We start from the raw sequence: 20,021 nt of genomic DNA, 5'->3' as shown, positions 1-20,021 counted from the left end.
CCTTGTTTTGGTATAAGTGAGCCAGAGATGCATTTTGTGTCTCTCTAGTATATACATTTCTTTTATTTATTTCTTTGATCCTCAGATTTCTTTGATCTTCCTACTAGTGAAGATCTATCTGTACTTCTACTTACTCATGCTGACTGTATGTCAGACTTGTTCCGGAATCCAGATGTCCTTTTTGGATGTTTGTAGCCAGACTGTGCAAAGGGCAGAGTAGAGTGGTGGCCTGTAAAGTGGGTGTTGCTGCCCTGTGTGCACATCCTCAGATGTGAGTTGTCCTGCATGGCTGCCGGCTGCCTTTCCCTGGCTGGGTCTTCAGGCCTGCAGGAGCGTGGCGGAGGCTTGGTGGCAGGTCCCTCTGTGGGAACAGAGGGAGAGGAGCCCAGCGGTTTCTCATCCAGGGAAGTGGGACCGTGTCTGTGAAAACGAGATAAAATTCCCTAAATCTTTTACATTATATGGAGAAATACCTTGCTTCTCTCTAACCACAAAAACTTGAAGCAGCTTGACTTCAGGGCAGTAGAGAGAGAGGGTCTAGGAGGTAGTGCTCCCTTCTCCCGATGGGTTTCCATTAAAGGCAATGGAAATTGGTCCTCCCCACCGCCAGGGAAGTATTGGGGATGGAGTCTCTGAGAGGGGAATGTCCGTTGTCTGAAACTGAGCATAATCCCAGCTGCATCTTTGAGAGCAGATGGTCTTTGTGTCCTGGCAGAGCCAGTGTCTCAGACTGAAGTAGCGTATGCACTTTTCTAGTTTCCCCTCTCTCCTTTTTCAAATCTAGTTGGCTGTAGACTGGCTCTTCTGAAAGCACTGCTAAGTAATTTAATATAGAATCTGTTTTACTGATGATGTATTAATGGATATTTGTATTCTAGAGTTCATTCCTTGCATGGACAAGCTGTTTGATGAATCCATACTGATTGGTTCAGGATATACTGCTCGGGAGACTCTAAGGTATGAGATTAAACCCGTGATAATCTGGGTGGTTACATGTCAACGACAGCGTTTACTGGCACTTTATAAGTGTTTCAGCAAATGTAGGCTGTTGGGCCCTTACTCACCCATTGGGTTTGGAATTGCAGGTGTTTTGGGGAAGGCCTTTGCCTCTGATTGCTTTTTGTGTATTAGCTTAAAGGGAGAAGTTGTGGCATACATGGCTTGATTTAAATTGTAGGATTGTAGGTAAAACTTTTTGTTACTTTATCTGACTAGCAATAGCTTTTCTGCTTCTATCTAGCAAATGTGTCTTTTATTATAAAGGAATATTTGATAAGCTATCAAGAAGAAAAAAGAAAACTTTATGGTCCTGCACAAAGAGATCAGTAACATGGGTAATATTTTGGTGAATTTCATTCTATTTGTTGTTGTTGTTGTTGTTTAAGCTTTTTAAAACATTAACTGTAGTTTTGATCATGTTTAGTGTTTCTAAAAGATAAAATGAATATTTCATAATATTTTACAATATAAAGTGAATCAACATTTGTAAGCTTTTGGTTCCAATGAGGGAGACATGATTGTTTGAAAAATACACAGAATACTTTAATACACACTGTTCACTAGGTTTTCTATATAATTGTTATAAAATACTAAGCAAGTTGTTCTTTGTAAGTTGGGGTTGAATCTCTCTGGAACTGGATGTTGGAACATTTTATTCCTGCTTAAAAACCATTGAGTGGGTTTTTGTTGCCTCGAGGTAAATCCCAGACTCTTGACCGTGGTGCACAGGTGCTTTGTCCCTGTCCACTTGCCTCCTGTCTTCTTGGTTGCTCTCTCCTCCCTTTGCCTGCCTCAGGCCTGCTCTGCAGCTCCCTTCCCCGAGCTTGTTTCAAGCATTCTGGCCTTGACAGCTCCTTGGCCATTCCAGGCTCTTTGCACCTCAGAGCCTTCGTCCTTCCTCCTTTTCTCCTTCTGGAAATTTCCCTGACTTTTTTTGTCCTGGGCCTTTTTCTGCCCTTAGAGCCTTGCTTCAGGGTCACCTCAGAGGGTCCATCCCTGGCACCCTAACTCATAGTGGTTCTCCTAGTTCTCTTTTTCCCCTGTCCCACAACACTGTCAACATGTACAGTTTATTTACCTGTACATCTCCCTTCCTGTAAATAAGCTTCACAAGGGCAGGGACTCTGTTTTTTTGCTGTGGTATCCCTGGTGTCTAGGACAGCATCTTGCACGTGGCAGCAAATATTTATTATGTTAAGTAACTTAATGGGCCAGACATTATTATTATATCTCTGTAAAGTGGTCACAATATAGTAGTTCACATATACAATTTATTTTGGGACAAAACCTGTTAAATGCCAAATTGGTAGTTACTTCTCCTTGTGTTCACTATATGTGCTAGTATCTATTAGAAACTCTGTGACATTTTAACCTTTTTATTTGGAAAGGAAAAGTTTAAACAACAAGACAAGCCTGGGCCCTGCAGTCCTATAGTTAGGAGAAGGTGATACTCACATACAAAGTGTCCCAAGTAGCGTGCTGTCCCCAGGGCATGCAGATGTGGCCCTAGCGCTAGTGGAGGTCTCTGCCCACAGGCCCCTTGCCTACAGCACGCTGGCTGACCTCGTGCACCACGTCCGCCAGCACCTGCCCCTCAGCGACCTCTCGCTCGCTGTCCAGCTTTTTGCCAAGAACATTGATGACGAGTCCCTGCCCAGCAGCATCCAGACCATGTCCTGTAAGCTCCTGCTGAACCTGGTGGACTGCATCCGCTCCAAGAGCGAACAGGAAAGCGGCAACGGGAGGGACGTCCTGATGCGGATGCTGGAGGTACCGGCTGTCCTGAGAGATGCCTTCCCTTTGCTCAGTGCTCTTCAGGTCCTGTGTTGCTGAAGTTATCAAAGTTCTCCAGCTGGCATGAGTTCATGGGGAAGCTCTACTGCTCACCTGGATGCCTGGGTTCAACTCCTGGCTCCCCCGTTAACCAGCCAGCTCTCCTTAGGGGAGATTCTTAATTTTCCTGTGCCAGTTTACTCATCTTTCTGCTAGCAGTAATCCTAGTATCTGCCTCAGGTTTGTCGTGAGAATTAAATAAAATAACCATAAAAGCTCTTAGCGTAGTTGGAAAGTAATTAGAAGAGTTATTTTTTAGAATCATAACCTCAAAGTGCTAAAATTAGCTCTCAGCATTTCAGGGAGATACGCAGATGCCTGGGTAAGGAATAACCCAAGGCCCACCAATGTGGTTTCGGAGGGAAGGGGTGGAGTGACAAGCCGCAGTCCTGGGTTCAAGCCCAGCTCCTCACGCGAGTCATTAATTGTACCTGAGCCAGATTCTGCACCCATAAAATGGAGATAGTAATACTCAGTGTAGCTATTGTTGGGAAAAAATAGCACATTTATTTTCCTTTACACCTGCCACAGAGGAGGTTCCCAGAAATGGCCTGTCGTCTCCTGCTAGGAAAGCCAGCAGGACACCTCTGCCAGTGGTTTCTGTGATATTTTGCTGTCATCTGAAAGGGTTGTTTGGCCTGTTGAAGAGGAATGGTTTTTGTCTTCTCCCTTTACCTTCTCTCTCTTTTAGGTTTTTGTTCTCAAATTCCACACCATTGCTCGGTACCAGCTCTCCGCCATTTTTAAGAAGTGCAAGCCTCAGTCAGAACTTGGAGCAGTGGAAGCAGCTTTGCCTGGGGTGCCCACAGCCCCTGCAGCTCCAGGCCCTGCTCCCTCCCCAGCCCCAGTTGCAACCCCTGCCCCACCCCCATCCTCAGCCCCAGCCACACCTGTGACGCCAGCACCAGTGCCTCCCTTTGAGAAGCAAGGGGAAAAGGATAAAGAGGACAAGCAGACATTCCAAGTCACAGATTGCCGGAGTTTGGTAAAAACCTTGGTTTGTGGTGTCAAGACAATTACGTGGGGCATAACATCATGTAAAGCACCTGGTGGTAATTCTGCTCTTTAATTATTCAGACAAACAGTATTTTTACTAGAGTGGATATAAAATTCTGTTTGCATTAACAATTTGTAATTTATTTTCCAGAAGCTCAGTTCATTCCCAACAAACAGTTACAGCCCAAAGAGACTCAGATTTACATAAAACTTGTGAAATATGCAATGCAGGCATTAGATATTTACCAGGTAAGGAAGTACTCTCAAACAGGTTATTGAATATGGAAAACACCTCTTAGAATTAGAGATGCTAGTGATGGAACAGGCCTTGAGAGATCTGTCATCATTTGGATCTATATATGTCTTACAAATATGGTTTACAGTATTTCTATGCCCAGGTTTACTTATTGCATTTATGGAGAGAATTCTTATTTATGGGTTTGAATTTGTAAATTTTGTGAGGGAGATTTTGTAAAAATAAGAGTTTAGAAATGTAAGATTTAAAACTAATTTTGTTCCTGTTCTGAGCAATCTAAAGAATTTTTCTTTTTGTTTTTAAATCTCTTCCAAAATAAAGGTGAGAATAGAGAATATAAGGGCTTTTGGGGGGGGGTGCATTTATTATCTAATTCAAATGCTCTGTTTTAAGTGTGTAGCTGATCTGATTATGTAATAGAATACATTCAGAAAAGTTTTAATGCCCATGGATTTTCTTTTCTTGTGCTAGGTCCAGATAGCAGGAAATGGACAAACATACATTCGAGTAGCAAACTGTCAGACTGTTAGAATGAAAGAAGAGAAGGAGGTATTGGAACACTTTGCTGGCGTGTTCACAATGATGAATCCCTTAACATTTAAAGAAATTTTTCAAACTACAGTCCCTTATATGGTGGAAAGAATCTCAAAAAATTATGCCCTGCAGGTATAAAACTCCTTACGTTCTCTCAATGTAATTTTAAAAATTATTTGTGTGTAAAATAATTGGTATTTAATTTATGCTTTGGGCCTGCTCTTTTGGTTAGTAGAGATTAAAAATGTGTCAAATGTAGTCTCTCAGTATTTGACGGTGAAGATGAAATAATACATTGAGTACTTAAAGTGAGCTGCTGCAGTAAATGTACTCATTTTTCTCCTTTGGCAGATAATTTTTTGGTGTACCTGATACAGACTTGATTTTGTGTTTTTAGAAAGTTTATTTACTTTGTGTTAAAGCCGCTTTGGGGAAGGGATTATTTTCATTATGTGTATTTCTTGTTTTGACAGATTGTTGCCAATTCTTTCTTGGCAAATCCTACTACCTCTGCTCTGTTCGCTACAATTCTGGTGGAATACCTCCTTGATCGCCTGCCAGAAATGGGCTCCAATGTAGAGCTCTCCAACCTGTACCTCAAGCTGTTTAAATTAGTCTTTGGCTCAGTCTCTCTTTTTGCAGCTGAAAATGAGCAAATGCTGAAGGTAAAACTCATTTAGATATAAGTAGAACTTTGTGTTCAGATTTGTTGTTGTTCTTTTAATTCTTGTTTTCACTTTTTGAACAGAAACTGTTTTTGTATTTGTATAGTGCTCTTGAATGTAGGGGCCTCGTGATAAACATTTCATGTATTTCCAAGGAGAGCTTAATTTGTAATCTGGTGATTTAAGATGAAAAATTCAGAGCTTTTATGGATAGGCAAGTGTGTTGTAGTTATTATTGCTATCACCAATTTTCTTTTTTAAACTCAATTTATATTTCTGTTGACACAAGTAAAACAGCACATACTCTTTATTTTAAAAAATTAAGTGATGCAAAAGAACATAAAAGAAGAAAAATATGTCACATAGCTCTCATATCCAATGAGAAGCAGTCTCCTGGCTGACAGTTCTTATTACATCAACAGCCTTTTACTTTCCTCAAGTTGCGTTCCTCTGTGTATTCAGAGACTCTCTAGCAATACTTAAACTTCACATTCCAGGATGGTTTGTTGATTTCTCTCTTTAAATTAAGAATTCTAACCAATTCTTTTATTAAGGTCTTCTTGGAGCAGAGAGGCCTTACAACACATTCTTACAGTTGACACCCTCATTTATTGATCTGGCAAATGGCCAAAACCTGTCCATGGTCGCTTTACCCACTAAAAGTGGCAAATGACATAACAAAAACCTTGTAAAAGTCCACTTTTCGTTTATGGCAAAACATTTTTATTCCTCTCAAAAGTTGAAGGATACCACCAGTTGTGTCTGAAGAGAGATATTTTCCCATAGGGGAAGTATTGAAGAATTATGTGTGGTTTTTTCTTCATGGAGTGAAAGTACAGATAGTGATAAGGAACTTCAGTGATTTGTTCCTGTATGTGATCGTTTCCTTAGTTTTTTCAGTTATGTAGTGCTTAGTTGTCACCAACCTTAACATTACTTTGTGTTAATATAAAAGGAAAATGCTTGAATTTTTTTTAATATAAAATACTTAATTGTAAATCTGTGTCCACATAATTATCTTCAAATAATTCATTTTTTGCTGTTAGATATTACTATTGGAACAAAATAGCGTAAAACCTAATAGGGCAAATATTAGTAGGGTATTGAAATATTGGCTAAGTAAAGTATTCAAGAAACAAATTTCATAGAACTTTTTGTCAAGAGGATAATATATTTAGTTGATTTATTCTGTAAAATAAATATATCATGCCACATGATACAAGTTTGAAACTGTATTAATGACTATACCAACAGTTTACAATTCATTTTAAGAATACAGACAAAAAGATTTCACATTAAACTTAGCCTGTGATGTGTCAAAACCAGGCTTTGAAATACAAATTTAAACATTACCTGGTTTAAAATACTGATTAAATTTACTCTAAGCTAATAATTTTTTTTTTTAATTAAAGAGATGCATATACAAACGTTTCCAATTAAGTCTTCCAAAACCCTATAATCTCATCTCTTTTTGAGGCTCTTTCAAATTTTGATTGGTGGTGTCTGTCAGTTCTTTCATGTTACTATTTGCATTTAGATTGCTATAAGGAGCAGGTGACTTTCATTTTGCATCTAATCCTGTAAAGGCGTGACCTTATTCACAAAAACTGCAGCGCTGACAACCTCTAGTTCTGTGGCAGTGTCATCTTTTTTGCATTATGTTATCTACATAGTAGAAGAACCTATTAAATGCTTCTTTTACAACTGAACTGTTGGAAACCAACATATATTTTAAGAGAAATTAATCTGGGTCCAGTAAAGGTTAGAATGTTTTTGTTTGTTTGTTTGTTTTGAATAAATTTGTCAGAATTGCCTTTGATTCCTTTTGGATTGCAGTGAACCTTTCAGTGCAAGCCTTGTGGTGTCGACCTTCGTTTAGAGCCTGTTAATCTGCCTTTTCTCCATCCTGCAGCCTCACCTGCACAAGATTGTGAATAGCTCGATGGAGCTCGCCCAGACTGCCAAGGAGCCCTATAACTATTTCCTGCTGCTTCGGGCATTGTTCCGCTCTATTGGTGGAGGTAGCCATGATCTCCTGTATCAGGAATTTTTACCTCTCTTACCAAACCTACTGCAAGGTCAGAGCAATGATTTTTGTTGTCTTTTAGTTGGTGTGCATGAGTGTGTCTGGTCAACACCTGTCCTTTTGCCGGGATGTGTTCTCTGTACCTGGTGACAGTCATGGTAAGGGAGGCACATGTGTGCACACCACCCCCTCCGTCTTTAAAGGCAGTGGCCTCTGAAGGGAGCCATGTTTGGGAATGGATTCTTCCCTCTCTAGTCAGAGTTGAATGGGAGTTAGATTTTAATTACCTTGGTTAGGATTTGGTTACATTTTTTGTGCTTGATAAGCAGTTCTAGAAAGAAATTGGTTTTAGTGGTTAGTAAGATCAGGTATCCTTAGACTGAAAGAGAATCAGAACAGGAAGGAAAAAAGCAAATTATAAAGCTTTTTTGTATTTCGTTTATATTTTCATTCAGTTTCTAATATGCATAACTAGAATCCTATAATTCCTATATAATCAGGAAAACTTTCAGGATGTACAGCTAAAGGGAGTCTTTATTTCACTTTTGTTTTTGAATGATTGCTTCCCCGTGTATAGGATTATTGGCTGACTGTTTTTTTCTTTGAGCACTTTGAATATGTCCTGCAGCTTCTTGTTTCTGCTAAGTAGTCAGCTGTTAATCTTATTGGGGTTCCCTTGTGAGTGAAGCATTGTTTTTCTCTTGCTGCTTTCAAGATTTTTTTCCTTGTCTTTGTCATCATTTTTACTATGATGTGTCTGTCTGTGGGTCTTTTTGTGTTTATCCTACTTAGAGTTCATTCAGCTTCCTGGATGTAGGTTATCGTTTTTCAATAAATTTGGTATGATTTTAGCCCTTATATCTTCAAATATTTTCTCTGATCCTTTCTGTCTCCCTTCTGATACTCCCATTACATGTATGTTGGTGCATTTAATGGCATCCCACCCTTTTCTGAGGCGCTGTCCATTTTTCTTCTTTCTTTTTTCTTTCTGTTCTTCGAGTTGCATAATTTATTGATCTGCCTTCAGGTTCTCTAATTCTTTTTTTTGCCAGTTCAAATCTGTTGTTGAACCCCTTTTGTGAGTTTTATTTATTTTCATTATTGTACTTTTCAAGTCCAGGATTTCCATTTATTTAAATTAAAAAAAATAATCTTATCTATTTTGATGTTCTCTATTTGATGGGACATTATCATACCTTCTTTTACTTTTGCGAACATGCTTATAATGGCTACTATGAAATCTTTCTGTTAAATCTGACATCCAGTTACTCTCGCAGATGGTTTCTGTTGTCTCCCTTTTTTTGAGTGTATGGGCCACACTTAACTGTTTCTTTGCCTGCCTCCTAGTCTTTTCTTGAACTAGACTGTTTAAATAACATGTTATAGCAACTCTGGGTACCCCTCCCTTGGAACTTGTTATTGTTATTTGCTTATATCTTAGTGACCGGTTGGATGATTTCAGTGAAGTCGTTTCTGCCCCCACGGTGTTAAGTCCCTGGTAATTGCTCCCAAGACCAGTGCAGCTTTGGGTGTGCCCACAGTCACCGTGGGACGAAGGTGGTACTGGTGGGGCTGGCTTCTCGCTTCCACTTTGTCTCTGACCACACTCAGCTATTAAATTTCACTAATTGCCTACTGCTCTATTGTTTAGAGCAATGTCTTGAGGGCATAAATACCTCTGTAAAGTAATATAATCCAATTGTGGCTCCTTCTGAATAGTTTCTAAGGTGTTTTGATATTTTTCTGACCCCAGGAAGGCTCCTCCCAGTTGTCTTCTTCCTTGGTTCTTGCCTGCAAACCAGCCGGCCTGCACTCTAGAATGTATCTTCATTAGATCCAAGAATCTCCTCCTAATTCCCTTTACCACCACCTCCACTGTGTTGCTCTATTGCAAAGTAGGTCAGTTCACTTGAGAATAGATGAGGAGCCAGTTATTTTATGGCTTACTTTTCTCCCCAGGCAAAATCTCTGAGCCAGGGCTCTGCAGCTGGGGGTGGGGCACAAGGGCAGACTCTGCTCTAGGAGCTCAGTGCTCAGGGGAGGGGAGCCAGCAGCCTGAGGTCTCTTTGGCTTGCTTCAGTGGAACAGCTTTCTCGGCCCCAGTATTCTCAGCACACCACTCCCAAGGTAGAGCTTCCCTTCTACTCCCAAGGTTTGGGCAGAAAAAGGGATCCCCCATTTCTTGACCACACTCTCAGGAGGAGAAACATGACATCCTGCTCCTCTGGTTAAAAAAAAAAAAAAGGCCTGTGCCTAGGAGCTGGGCCTGGGCTGGGGGGAAGCCCTGTGTCCTTGGCTGCAGCAGTCAGAGTGGCGTCTCCACCCTCCTTTTCTTGCCAAGTAATTACAGAGTTTCTTGAGTAGAAGTTGCTTCATCTGCTGTTTGCCCTTAGGACCATCTCCAAAGGCTTTACATGTTTCTTTTTAAATAATTTTTACCAGTTTCACTGGGGAGCAGGTCAGCAGAACTGACCTAATCCATCTCTTAAAGGGGATCTTGAATTCACTGAATGTTTATGGGGTGTGGACTGATTAGGAACACTATCCTAGGTTGGGGTGGGTTTTTTTTGTTTTGTTTTTGTTTTTTGTAAGGGTGAGCTTTCTTGACAAGGAATTGAATCACCTATATTTTCTTTGCCAGTTCCTTAATAATCCATATACTACATAGTATACCCAGGAGGCATCTGGGAAATACTTGTATATGTTGAATGTAAAATGACCATAAATCTACTGTGGAAGCTGTTTAAAGAGGCTCCATCTCCAGTCATTCCCCAGCATAACCCCGCTGCCCCCGTCAGCTGCTTTCCTCCCACTGCACTGTCTCTGTGCCTCCCCAGGTGTATTTCTCCCCACCTTGTGTTGTGTAAGCTGATACCTTTCTGGGAACTTAGCCTTTTGCTCTCTCTGATCCACCTTATCCTTTGGATTCTGAATCTGGTATGGCTGTTTTATGAGCCTTCCCTGATGACTCCCCTTTCCCTGAGTATTCTTCATACTTTATTGCTTGTGCTACATAGGACATAGGACGCAGCTTGTTTTGGGTTTTGCTTTACCTTTATCTGGTTAGCTAGTTTATGAGCTCTCTATGGGAAGATACTTTATCTGATGTCTCATGTGGGAAGCAGCTTAGTAAATACTTGATTATCCCCATGACGGGTGGGCAGGTTGACTTTATTAGAAGGTGGTGCCTCTCCTTTTATAATACAAAAGTGGACTTAAAAAAAAAATTTTTGCTTTAGAATATAAACCTAAAACATGCACCAAAACCCTGAAATAAAGATGTAAGGTTGTATACCTCAAGCTTGAGATGACCAGATCATGTTGAAGTCTGTATCTTTAGATTGGGTTTATTATAGGGTAACATGATTAAAAGAAAAGATTAATAATTTATAATAGTTACACTATTTGGGCATAATGTTATTACTATAATTTTAGTTTTAATTTTATATTTAATTACTTGGCAGCCAGCAGCATGGCTATGAATATGACAAGACAAAAGGGCTCATGAATGCACTTAGAGAATAGATTATGCTACTGTAGTATATTTTCTAGGGGCATATAATGTCTTCCTTTAATCACATTCAATGTTTATGGATAAAAGTTGCATGAGTTATTTTGTACAGTTAACTTTGGCCTGTGTCTGGGAAGTCACTTCCCTCTCTCTGACAGTCTCAAATCCTGCTTTTAGGACTGAACATGTTGCAGAGCGGCCTGCATAAGCAGCACATGAAGGACCTGTTTGTGGAGCTGTGTCTTACAGTGCCCGTGCGGCTGAGCTCGCTCTTGCCGTACCTGCCCATGTTGATGGACCCCTTAGTGTCTGCGCTCAATGGCTCCCAGACACTGGTTAGCCAAGGCCTGAGGACGCTGGAGTTGTGTGTGGACAACCTGCAGCCCGATTTCCTCTATGACCACATTCAGCCGGTGCGCGCCGAGCTCATGCAGGTCAGAGTTCATTTCAGCCCCAGAGAGGGCGTTAGTGGTGAACTTTCAACTTACCTTTGTGAATCTTTTGGCTTATGAAAAGATGTTAAGAAATACTCGAGGTATTGAGTGGGTATTTGTTTTGCAGTATTGCCCTCTTTTTCAGAGGGTTTTCACAAAAAGTTGGTGACTTATGAAGGCAGGTGTTGTAGTTACTAAATGGCTTTCGTTGCTTCAAGTGACTTCAGACTTCTGAGTTCCTTTCTTGACCCACAGACAATCCTAGTTACCTGGTAAAGGGATGCAGGCTCTTAAGGGGAAGTATAGAAGTCTGCCCCATCCCAAGGGAAAAGGAGCAGATAATAAAGGAAGTTGATTTGTAGACATTTATAGTTTCTATTCATTAAAACTCATGTGTCAGCTATCTTAGGTTTTTTTCTTCATATTTTGCTGTTGTTATGTGTAATGTGGTTGTACTTGTTAGACATTTAGGTTGCCTGCTATTTACTCGTTTGCCTCTTTATTATAGGGTGTTGGACCCCAGATGGGTTGTAATACTGGCTTTATATAATGAAGCTGAGTAATTCCTAAAGGATAGGGGTCTCGGAGATAGGTAGAGAACTCAGAAAAAACTTGGAAATTCTTTATTTTTGCCACTGTTGGGTGAGTGGTCTTAATTTGCATTTTTTGATTATTATGAAGAGGCTTTGTACCTTTTCTTAGGTTTATGGATCATTCATGTTCTTCTGCGAAGTGCCTGGTCAAATCTGTTGGGTTATACTTTTTTTTTTATTGATTTTTAGGAAGGACTTCATATATTCTGGCTACCATTGCCAATTTTATCTTGTAACTATCTCCTCTGTTATGAGTATTCTCTTTCAAAAATGTTATTTGGAAAGTAGTATCTGCATATGTTCCTGATGGGAGCCAGTGATCACTCCCGTCCCCTCGAGAGTCAGGGTGACTCGGAGGCCCGGGTTCAGCCCTTCCGCCTCTCTGCTTGCCCAGGACTCGGTGTCTGGAAGCAGGGCTTCCACAGGCTCTTGCCTTTGGATAGACCCTGCCCGCCCCCCCCCCCCCCAATCTAGCCTACATGCTCGATATAAATCAGAAAGAAGCCCAGGCCTTCGCTACTTATCTTCTAGAATTTAAGGGAAAAAACCTCTATAACCGAAAATAAAAGAGATACAGAAAAAAAATAACTTATTTCCAGCTCATAGTACAAATGAAGGGTTAGTTTCTCTAACATAGTAAAAAGGCAAATAGTAAAAAGGGCAAAGAGTATAAAATAGATTTATTTACAAAAAAGAAAACTAAAATGGCTCTTAGACATAAAAAAATAAGTTTGTTTTCATATGATAAGGGCAATGTAAAATTTCCTCAGACACCAGATTTTAGGTTTGCATTGCCTTCTGGCATATTCCTGGTAGGTACTTAACTTCTATGGAGGGCAATTTGGCAACAGCTGTCAGTTTAAAATCCATATCTGATTCTAAAAATTCATCATCCAGCTGTACTTTCACACCTTGACACGATGGACATATAAAAACATTGAAGCACTGGTTGTAAAAGCAAAACATCAGAAGCAACCTGCATGTCTGTTTGTGGAGGACTGGTTAAATCATGAGTACATCCATATAGGAAAATGCTATCAGTTGTAAAAGTACAATATCTGTTGGAAATAATGCCAAGTCATTATATAAGAGGAAGGGAAGAAGTGATATAGAAACAAAATTTCCCTGGAATGATGCACAAGACACTAGTAACATTGGTTTCCCCCAAGGAGAACTGAGTGTTTGAGAGAAGAGGTGGGAGGAAGAATTTTCGCTAAATAGTCTTCTGTAACTTTTGAATTTTGATTTGTGAACCATTGGAATGTATTACTTCTTGAAAAGCATTTTTTTTTAATTAAATTCAGTTTTATTGAAATACATTCACACACCATACAATCATCCATGGTATACAATCCACTGTCCACACTATGATAACATAGTTATGCGTTCATCACCACAATCTATCCCTGAACATTTTCCTTACATCAGAAAGAACCAGAACAAGAATAAAAAATAAAAGTGAAAAAAGAACACCCAAATCATCCCCCATCCCACCCCATTTGTCCTTTAGTTTTTATCCCCATTTTTCTACTCATCCATACACTAGATAAAGGGGATGTGATCCACAAGGTCTTCACAATCACACTGTCACCCCCTGTAATCTACATTATTATATAATTGTCTTCAGGAGTCCAGACCTGCTGGGTTGGAGTTTGGTAATTTCAGGTATTTACTTCTAGCTATTCCAATACATTAAAGCCTAAGAGGTGTTATCTATATAGTGCATAAGAATGTCCACCAGAGTGACCTCTTGACTACATTTGAAATCTCTCAGCCACTGAAACTTATTTCGTCTCATTTTGCATCCCCCTTTTGGTCAAGAAGATACTCTCAGTCCCATGATGCCGGGTCCGCATTCATCCCTGGGAGTCATATTCTGCATTGCCAGGGAGATTTATTACCCTGGGAGTCGGGTCCCACGTAGGGGGGAGGGGAGCAAGTTCACCTGTCAAGATGGCTCAGTTAGAGACAGGGCCACATCTGAGCAACAAAGAGGTACTCGGGGAGACTCTTAGGCACAATTACATGCAAGTTTAGACTCTCCTTTGCAGTAACGAGCTTCATAAGGGCAAGTCCCGTGATCGAGGGCTCAGCACATCAAACCGCCAGTCCCAATGTTTGTGACAACATCAACACCAGTCCAGGTGAGGATGTCCAACACATCCGCACCTTCCCCCAGATCCTTGGGGCTGGGGAGGGGGAGGCTGTAAATATATTTTTTATTATCTGCCCAAATTACTCTGGGATGTGTCACTATTTCACTACAGCCTGTACTAACCTACTGTATCTCACTTCCTTCAAAGTTCCATGAAATTGTGGTGTTTGAACAAAGCGACTGTAGAGTTGTACCGTTTAGAAGATTTAGATCCTATACCAAATAGATATCTCTTCCCTTGGTCTCATATGGAAGTTGAAGTTTTAAAACACAATCAGTTTCAACCTTTACCCTTTGGCCTGGCTTGCCCTGGTCTTAACCATACCTGCTTCATTCATATCACTAATTGAAGTCTGGGCTCTTTTTCAGCTTTTTTTTTTTTTTGACAGTGGCTGTATGCACTAATACTGACATTCATATCTGCCGAGCTCTAGCTCTGAGTTTCAGGTGTCTCAGAGATATGCATTGTTCCAGAGACCAATCAGGTTATACGCTAGGGGATCAGCATCTCAAAGTTTAGAGATAGGCCTTACAATTCAGGGATAGAGTTAACTGCTGTAAGAGCTTACAATCTAGGGACTATTACAATTATTGTGTCCACGTTAGGCTATGTTCTAAGATTCGATTCTGAGTTTACACATTGTAGTTAGTCCATATTGGTGAGGCATCATCCCTCTCACCATGTTTTCTCCAACACTTTTACTCCTATGTATGTATTTTCCTACAATTTTATAGAGTTATATTGAAAAGCATTTTAATGAAAGGGTGTTGATTTTTAGGCTTTATGGCGCACCTTACGCAATCCTGCTGACAGCATTTCTCACGTGGCCTATCGCGTCCTGGGTAAATTTGGTGGCAGCAACAGGAAGATGTTAAAGGAGTCCCAGAAGTTGCACTATGTTGTGACAGAAGTTCAAGGACCCAGTATTACTGTGGAGTTCTCAGATTGTAAAGCGTCTCTTCAGCTCCCAATGGAAAAGGTAAATGGAAGTCTTTGGAGCTTCTTAAAGATACTATAAGTTTCATTTTAAGAAAGTTAATTTTTATTTGAAAATATGTAAATAAAGCATGTACTTTTTTGGGGCTTGCTCCCAAGAACTTTGGACCCTTGAACAGTTCCATCTTTCCTGCTGGGACCAGGAGGTATTGTATGTCCAGCCCAATCCCACCCTTGGACCCAACGGGCTTTACCTCCAAGTGTTATTGAGAACCTCACTTAACTCCGTGCCTGTTCCTCATCCCTGTCACCCCTGTCACCTCATTTCCCCCCATCTCTCTGCTAGCATCACTCATGCATTGTCTTTCCTGACCCCTTTGGTCTCTTTCTAGATGCTCTTTGGAGCTCCCGTTTCATTGTGTAACAAACAAACAGACATATCATCCCTAGCATTTACCAGAGTGTCCTGTTATACTCCTCTTGCTTTGTCCTCACTGAAAAGTGTTCTCGTGTTGAACTTTTCTATTCCTTCTCCCTGGTCCTTTTCCATTACCATATCATTTCACTTAATTTTAACCTGCAATGTAGCTTTCACCCTTTTCCCCCTTATTATATCACCAGCATTTTTCTTTATTATGTTAAGAGTTTTTGTTATCAGGTCTTCAAAACGTTTTTCTACCCATTGTATATTGTATTAAAGGGTGAGAGAGCCTTCTGAGTGTATCTGAGTTACTCAGACCTTTCAGTAAGCCTGTTGAGTTCCTCAGCCCCTTGGATACCTGGTCGGCTTGTCCTAAGCCAGCATTCTGTGGCTGGGATAACTCGGAGTCCTCCCTTTGTTCAGGCTGACTCGGTTCTGTCCTGTTGCGTTGTGTTGTAGAACTTGGTGTGTTTACCTTTGTGTACAAGAAGTTTATCCACATTGAGGGTTCTGTGATCTATTTAGAAACTAGACTTCATTAAACATTTGGGAGACAGGATGCCCGTCATGGGTCAGTGTGCCTCTGGAATTGTTTTTTCTCATCATATCTGTTCACCAGTCTCCCCTCTGGCTCAAGCCTGTGCTTTATCCTCAGCTCTCCACCCCCTCACCCCATAGAGCAGTTTTTCCCTCTCCATACCTGGGATGGGGGGTGAAGGGTAGTGCAATAGCAGCTTCTAACCCAGAACTTTAGCAAAATTTTTTCCAAATAAATACTACTTTTATCCTAAGGGAAAAATGACGACTAAAATTCTGTCTCTACTGAAAGTCACCATAGTGAGCATTCTTGTGCCCATAGCATTTTCCCACACGCACATTTTAGAGAATTCCCTGAAGTTAGGATTCTGTTTGCTTTAACCATGTCAGTAGCAGCTAGTATTAATAGTGAAAGCTGAGGCATCTAACTTCTATTCTACCTCTGTGTAGACTAGGCAGGGCAAGTTCTGTTAGAAGTAGTTTTGCCCAAAAGCAGCTGATGTATGAAGGAAATTAGGATTTGGAAAGAGACATGCCCAGCCCTCCTGGCCCCTCACAAACACTTCACCTGGTTGATGCTTGTGGAGTGTTTCTCTCTGAGCATAACTGCTCTCTGCCAGGCCTGCCAGCAGAACTTGGCTGCAGCACACACCCCATGTTGTATAGGGAGCTGGCAAAGTGAATGGAGTGGTTGACGTGGTCTAGCCAAGTGCCCACGAATTTCCATTACAATAGTTCTGATTTTGGTGTAGTTTCTAATCCTTTATTGTTTTTGGCAAGTAATTGCCTCATAGGTCATATTGAATCTTTAAAAATAATTTTCTAAAAATTATTGCCACATGATTGGTTAACCTTATCAGAGGCGGGAGGAGAAAGGACAGATCCACAGAGCCCCAGAAGGACTCATGCACTCACGCCAGGGTTTACGTCAGGAGCCGCTGTTGTGCCCTGTGACTCTTGTGTGGTGTCTCTGTTCCTGCTGGGCCTGGAGAGCGGGGCTGTCTTGAAGGCTAAGGTCTTCACCGTTAAAGGCTTCAGCTTGTCTTCCAGGTGTTTGTGGCCCCTCTGCCTTGTCTTTGCCAATCTGATTGAAGTGAATAGGAGGAAAATGTGCGAGTATAGCTATGTCGGTTTTCTGAAGAAATGAGGTAAACCTTTTTCTCTTTTAAAGAGGGAATTTAGTAAAAGTTTAGGAAATTTGTCTTTTATTTTTGGACTAGACACAGAAAAGTCTATGGTCTGCAGTAAGCTCATGATTCTTCTCATTAGGACTTGGTAAGTGTGTGCATAGATGACACTGTCTCTAGTTTAATCCAGCAGATGAAAAAGTTACTCTTTCCTCCCCCAGGAGAAATATTTTATGTTTCCCTACCACAAGAGGCCTTCTGAGTTCCCTTAATTTCTGTAACCTCCCATTGGTTTTTTAGGCACAAAATTATTAAACTCCATTTTACATTTTAATTTCAGCCATACAATGCAGTTCCTTATTTTGCAGTACTTCTGCAGTACTCTCATCTGTTGGGCTGTCTGGGCCCACTGTGCTCTCTCCAAGAGAAGGTATACAGTAGGCTGCTTTTGGATGCTTCAGGGGCTTCTAGTGAAAGCTCTTCAAAATCATGTCATTTCAGTAGAAATGAGCTTTTGTGTTTGTTTACTCTCTGGTGTGTAGGCCATTGAAACTGCTCTGGACTGCCTGAAAAGTGCCAACACTGAGCCCTACTACCGGAGGCAGGCGTGGGAGGTGATCAAGTGCTTCCTGGTGGCAATGATGAGTCTAGAGGACAATAAGCATGCACTCTACCAGCTCCTCGCACACCCTAAGTATGTTGGGACCTGATCTCAGTGATTGCTTCAGGGATTGGGGACAAGGAGAGGACCTCCTGGGGATCTAGTGTTACGAGCATGGTCCTTCAAGTTGGGAAAAGGCCTGTTGTTTGCCTAGTAATGCTTCTCTTGACTTTATAGAAAATGGAAAGAACAGGGTGCTTAAGAATTAGAATTTCTCTGAGTTGCAGTCTATTTATTACGTGTCTGATTGCCTCTTCCGTTAGATTGTAAGTCAAGGGTCACAGCTCTTCCCTCCCTCTGGCTCACCATTATTTCCACAGAGCATGGCGCATGCTGGGTGTTCAGTGGATCTTTTGCTTTTCCAGTCCATAGTGACCTTTTCTTTCTCCAAATATTTATCGTGTATTATTAGTATTTTGCTCTTATCACCTAAGGCTGTGATCTTTATATAATGATCTTTTGAGATATGTCTGTGTATCACCTTTCTGAGTTGTACATTTTAGGGAAGGTTTTTTTCTCCATATATTTTCACTTTTCTCATAGCATTAGAAATATTGCTGAGTATATGATAGGTGCTTAGTTCCTAAAAGGACACTGAAGAGAAAACAAAGATAACCCGGTGCCCAAGGAAATAAAAACAACATAAGTCAGAGCCAGCCAGAATCAACAAAAAGCAGAAACCGAGCTGCACACATTTCATATATTAGGATCATCAGGATCAGGTTTTGACTGTGCTCACTGTGTTTGAATAGAATAAAAGACAAACTTGAAAATACCTGCAAGAAATAGGAACCTATAAAAACTGTCCAAGCAGATTTTTCTAAAACCCAAAGAGAGCTTTTAGATATGAAATAAGAAAAAAGGAATTATCCAGAATGCCTGCAGAGAGAGAGAAAGGTGGAAACTTGAATGGAGAGGGTAGGAGTTGTGAAGGGCAGAGTGAAACAACGTACACTGGCTTGAAGTGCCACAGGGAGAGAGGAGAGCAAAGGAGATAGACAGTGCTTGACACAGTGGCTGAGAATTTCAGTGCACGGATTTCAGGAGCTTTAGTGACTCCAAAGCAGGATATATAAGAAGAAATCTACATAAAGGCACATATAATGAAATGGCTAGAAATCAGAAACCAAGGGAAAATCTTAAAAGCTGATAGAAAGGGAAAAAATAGATTATCTTCAGATGATCAATAGGCTGGTAACTGTGAAAGAAAGTAACTGCCAACCTAGAATCACATATCTAGTACAAATAAGACTCAAGAATAAGGATGAAATAATGAGTTTTCAGATAAGCAAAAACAAGTCTTCTGCCAGCTGGTCTTCACTGAAGGAAATTCTAAAGGATGATTTGAGTATTTCTTGGGATTTGACTTAATTATAAAAGGTGAAACTCACACATCAACTTTCTTAAAATAGAAAATACTGAATAGTCTGCCGTTTTATAATTTACCTCTGATTCATTTCCTGTACTCAAATTAATTAAAATATATTTGGTTTCTCTGGGACCACTGGCTATAAAAGTCCATGATAAAATTCATCGTGTTTGATTTGAGGTCTTGCTGAAATTAAAGCAGAGAAATTAACTGATTCAGGCCTGTCTGAACAAGAGGGAAGTAGGCAGGTTGAATATTTAAAAAAAAGTCCTCATTCGGGACTTTTTTTAATGGATTTAATTTTGTCTTTCAGCTTTACGGAAAAGACTATACCCAGTGTCATTATATCACATCGATACAAAGCACAAGACACTCCAGCACGTAAAACATTTGAGCAGGCTCTGACTGGGGCGTTCATGTCTGCTGTCATTAAAGATCTCCGACCCAGTGCCCTGCCATTCGTGGCCAGCTTGATCCGTCATTATACGATGGTGGCCGTAGCCCAGCAGTGTGGTGAGTGCGGGGACCTCTTGAGGCAGAGGAAGTGGTTTTCCTGGCTTCTTTAGGACGGTTCAAAAACTAGGTCAGGCAATTGTGTTCTTTCAAAGACACCGAGTTTTGCTGATGAAAATTTTGCTTTTATTTTCTCTTTTTGCAATTAATAGGTTGATGAAGATAACTGGTATTTCAGTAGAGTGTGCTGTATCAACTTGAAAATTGTTACTGAGTTTTGTTTGTAAAATACAATCAATTCAATCCTTTGGCCTTTGGTTTTCATGAAAAATGGGGGCTGAATACTTTGGGACACACTACATGAAAAACAGCAGCAGTTTGTGGTCATACCCATTGCTGACCTTTCTCTCCAGTGTTGTTTTCCAAGGTTGAGCCTTCCCCTCTCTGCTCCATCACCTTCTTTCTGTTCCACAGCCAGCTTCTCCCAGTCTCCCCATGCAGGGCTTGTTTTCCG

At 40.7% G+C, this 20,021-nt stretch overlaps 1 protein-coding gene across 10 annotated transcripts in view; it reads left to right on the top strand.

Moving 5' to 3' along the window:
• The window catches only part of LOC119517799 (transformation/transcription domain associated protein), a 140,613-nt gene that overhangs the window by 33,495 nt on the left and 87,097 nt on the right, over nucleotides 1–20,021 (top strand). For 8 of the 10 annotated variants that reach the window (XM_037814799.1, XM_037814803.1, XM_037814798.1 and 5 more), the window contains 11 exons: nucleotides 879–957; nucleotides 2,535–2,769; nucleotides 3,524–3,884; nucleotides 3,980–4,077; nucleotides 4,556–4,750; nucleotides 5,092–5,283; nucleotides 7,196–7,361; nucleotides 10,998–11,254; nucleotides 14,782–14,982; nucleotides 17,567–17,718; nucleotides 19,368–19,567. In XM_037814799.1, the coding sequence (XP_037670727.1) occupies nucleotides 879–957; nucleotides 2,535–2,769; nucleotides 3,524–3,884; nucleotides 3,980–4,077; nucleotides 4,556–4,750; nucleotides 5,092–5,283; nucleotides 7,196–7,361; nucleotides 10,998–11,254; nucleotides 14,782–14,982; nucleotides 17,567–17,718; nucleotides 19,368–19,567 (2,136 nt within the window). The remainder of the gene's footprint in view (nucleotides 1–878; nucleotides 958–2,534; nucleotides 2,770–3,523; nucleotides 3,885–3,979; nucleotides 4,078–4,555; nucleotides 4,751–5,091; nucleotides 5,284–7,195; nucleotides 7,362–10,997; nucleotides 11,255–14,781; nucleotides 14,983–17,566; nucleotides 17,719–19,367; nucleotides 19,568–20,021) is intronic. The other 2 variants (XM_037814802.1, XM_037814800.1) reach the window with 1 other exon arrangement.

This window comes from Choloepus didactylus, chromosome 21 (genome assembly GCF_015220235.1).
Source record: "Choloepus didactylus isolate mChoDid1 chromosome 21, mChoDid1.pri, whole genome shotgun sequence".
NCBI lineage: Eukaryota > Metazoa > Chordata > Mammalia > Pilosa > Megalonychidae > Choloepus > Choloepus didactylus.
This window is presented reverse-complemented; position numbering and strand designations above follow the sequence as displayed.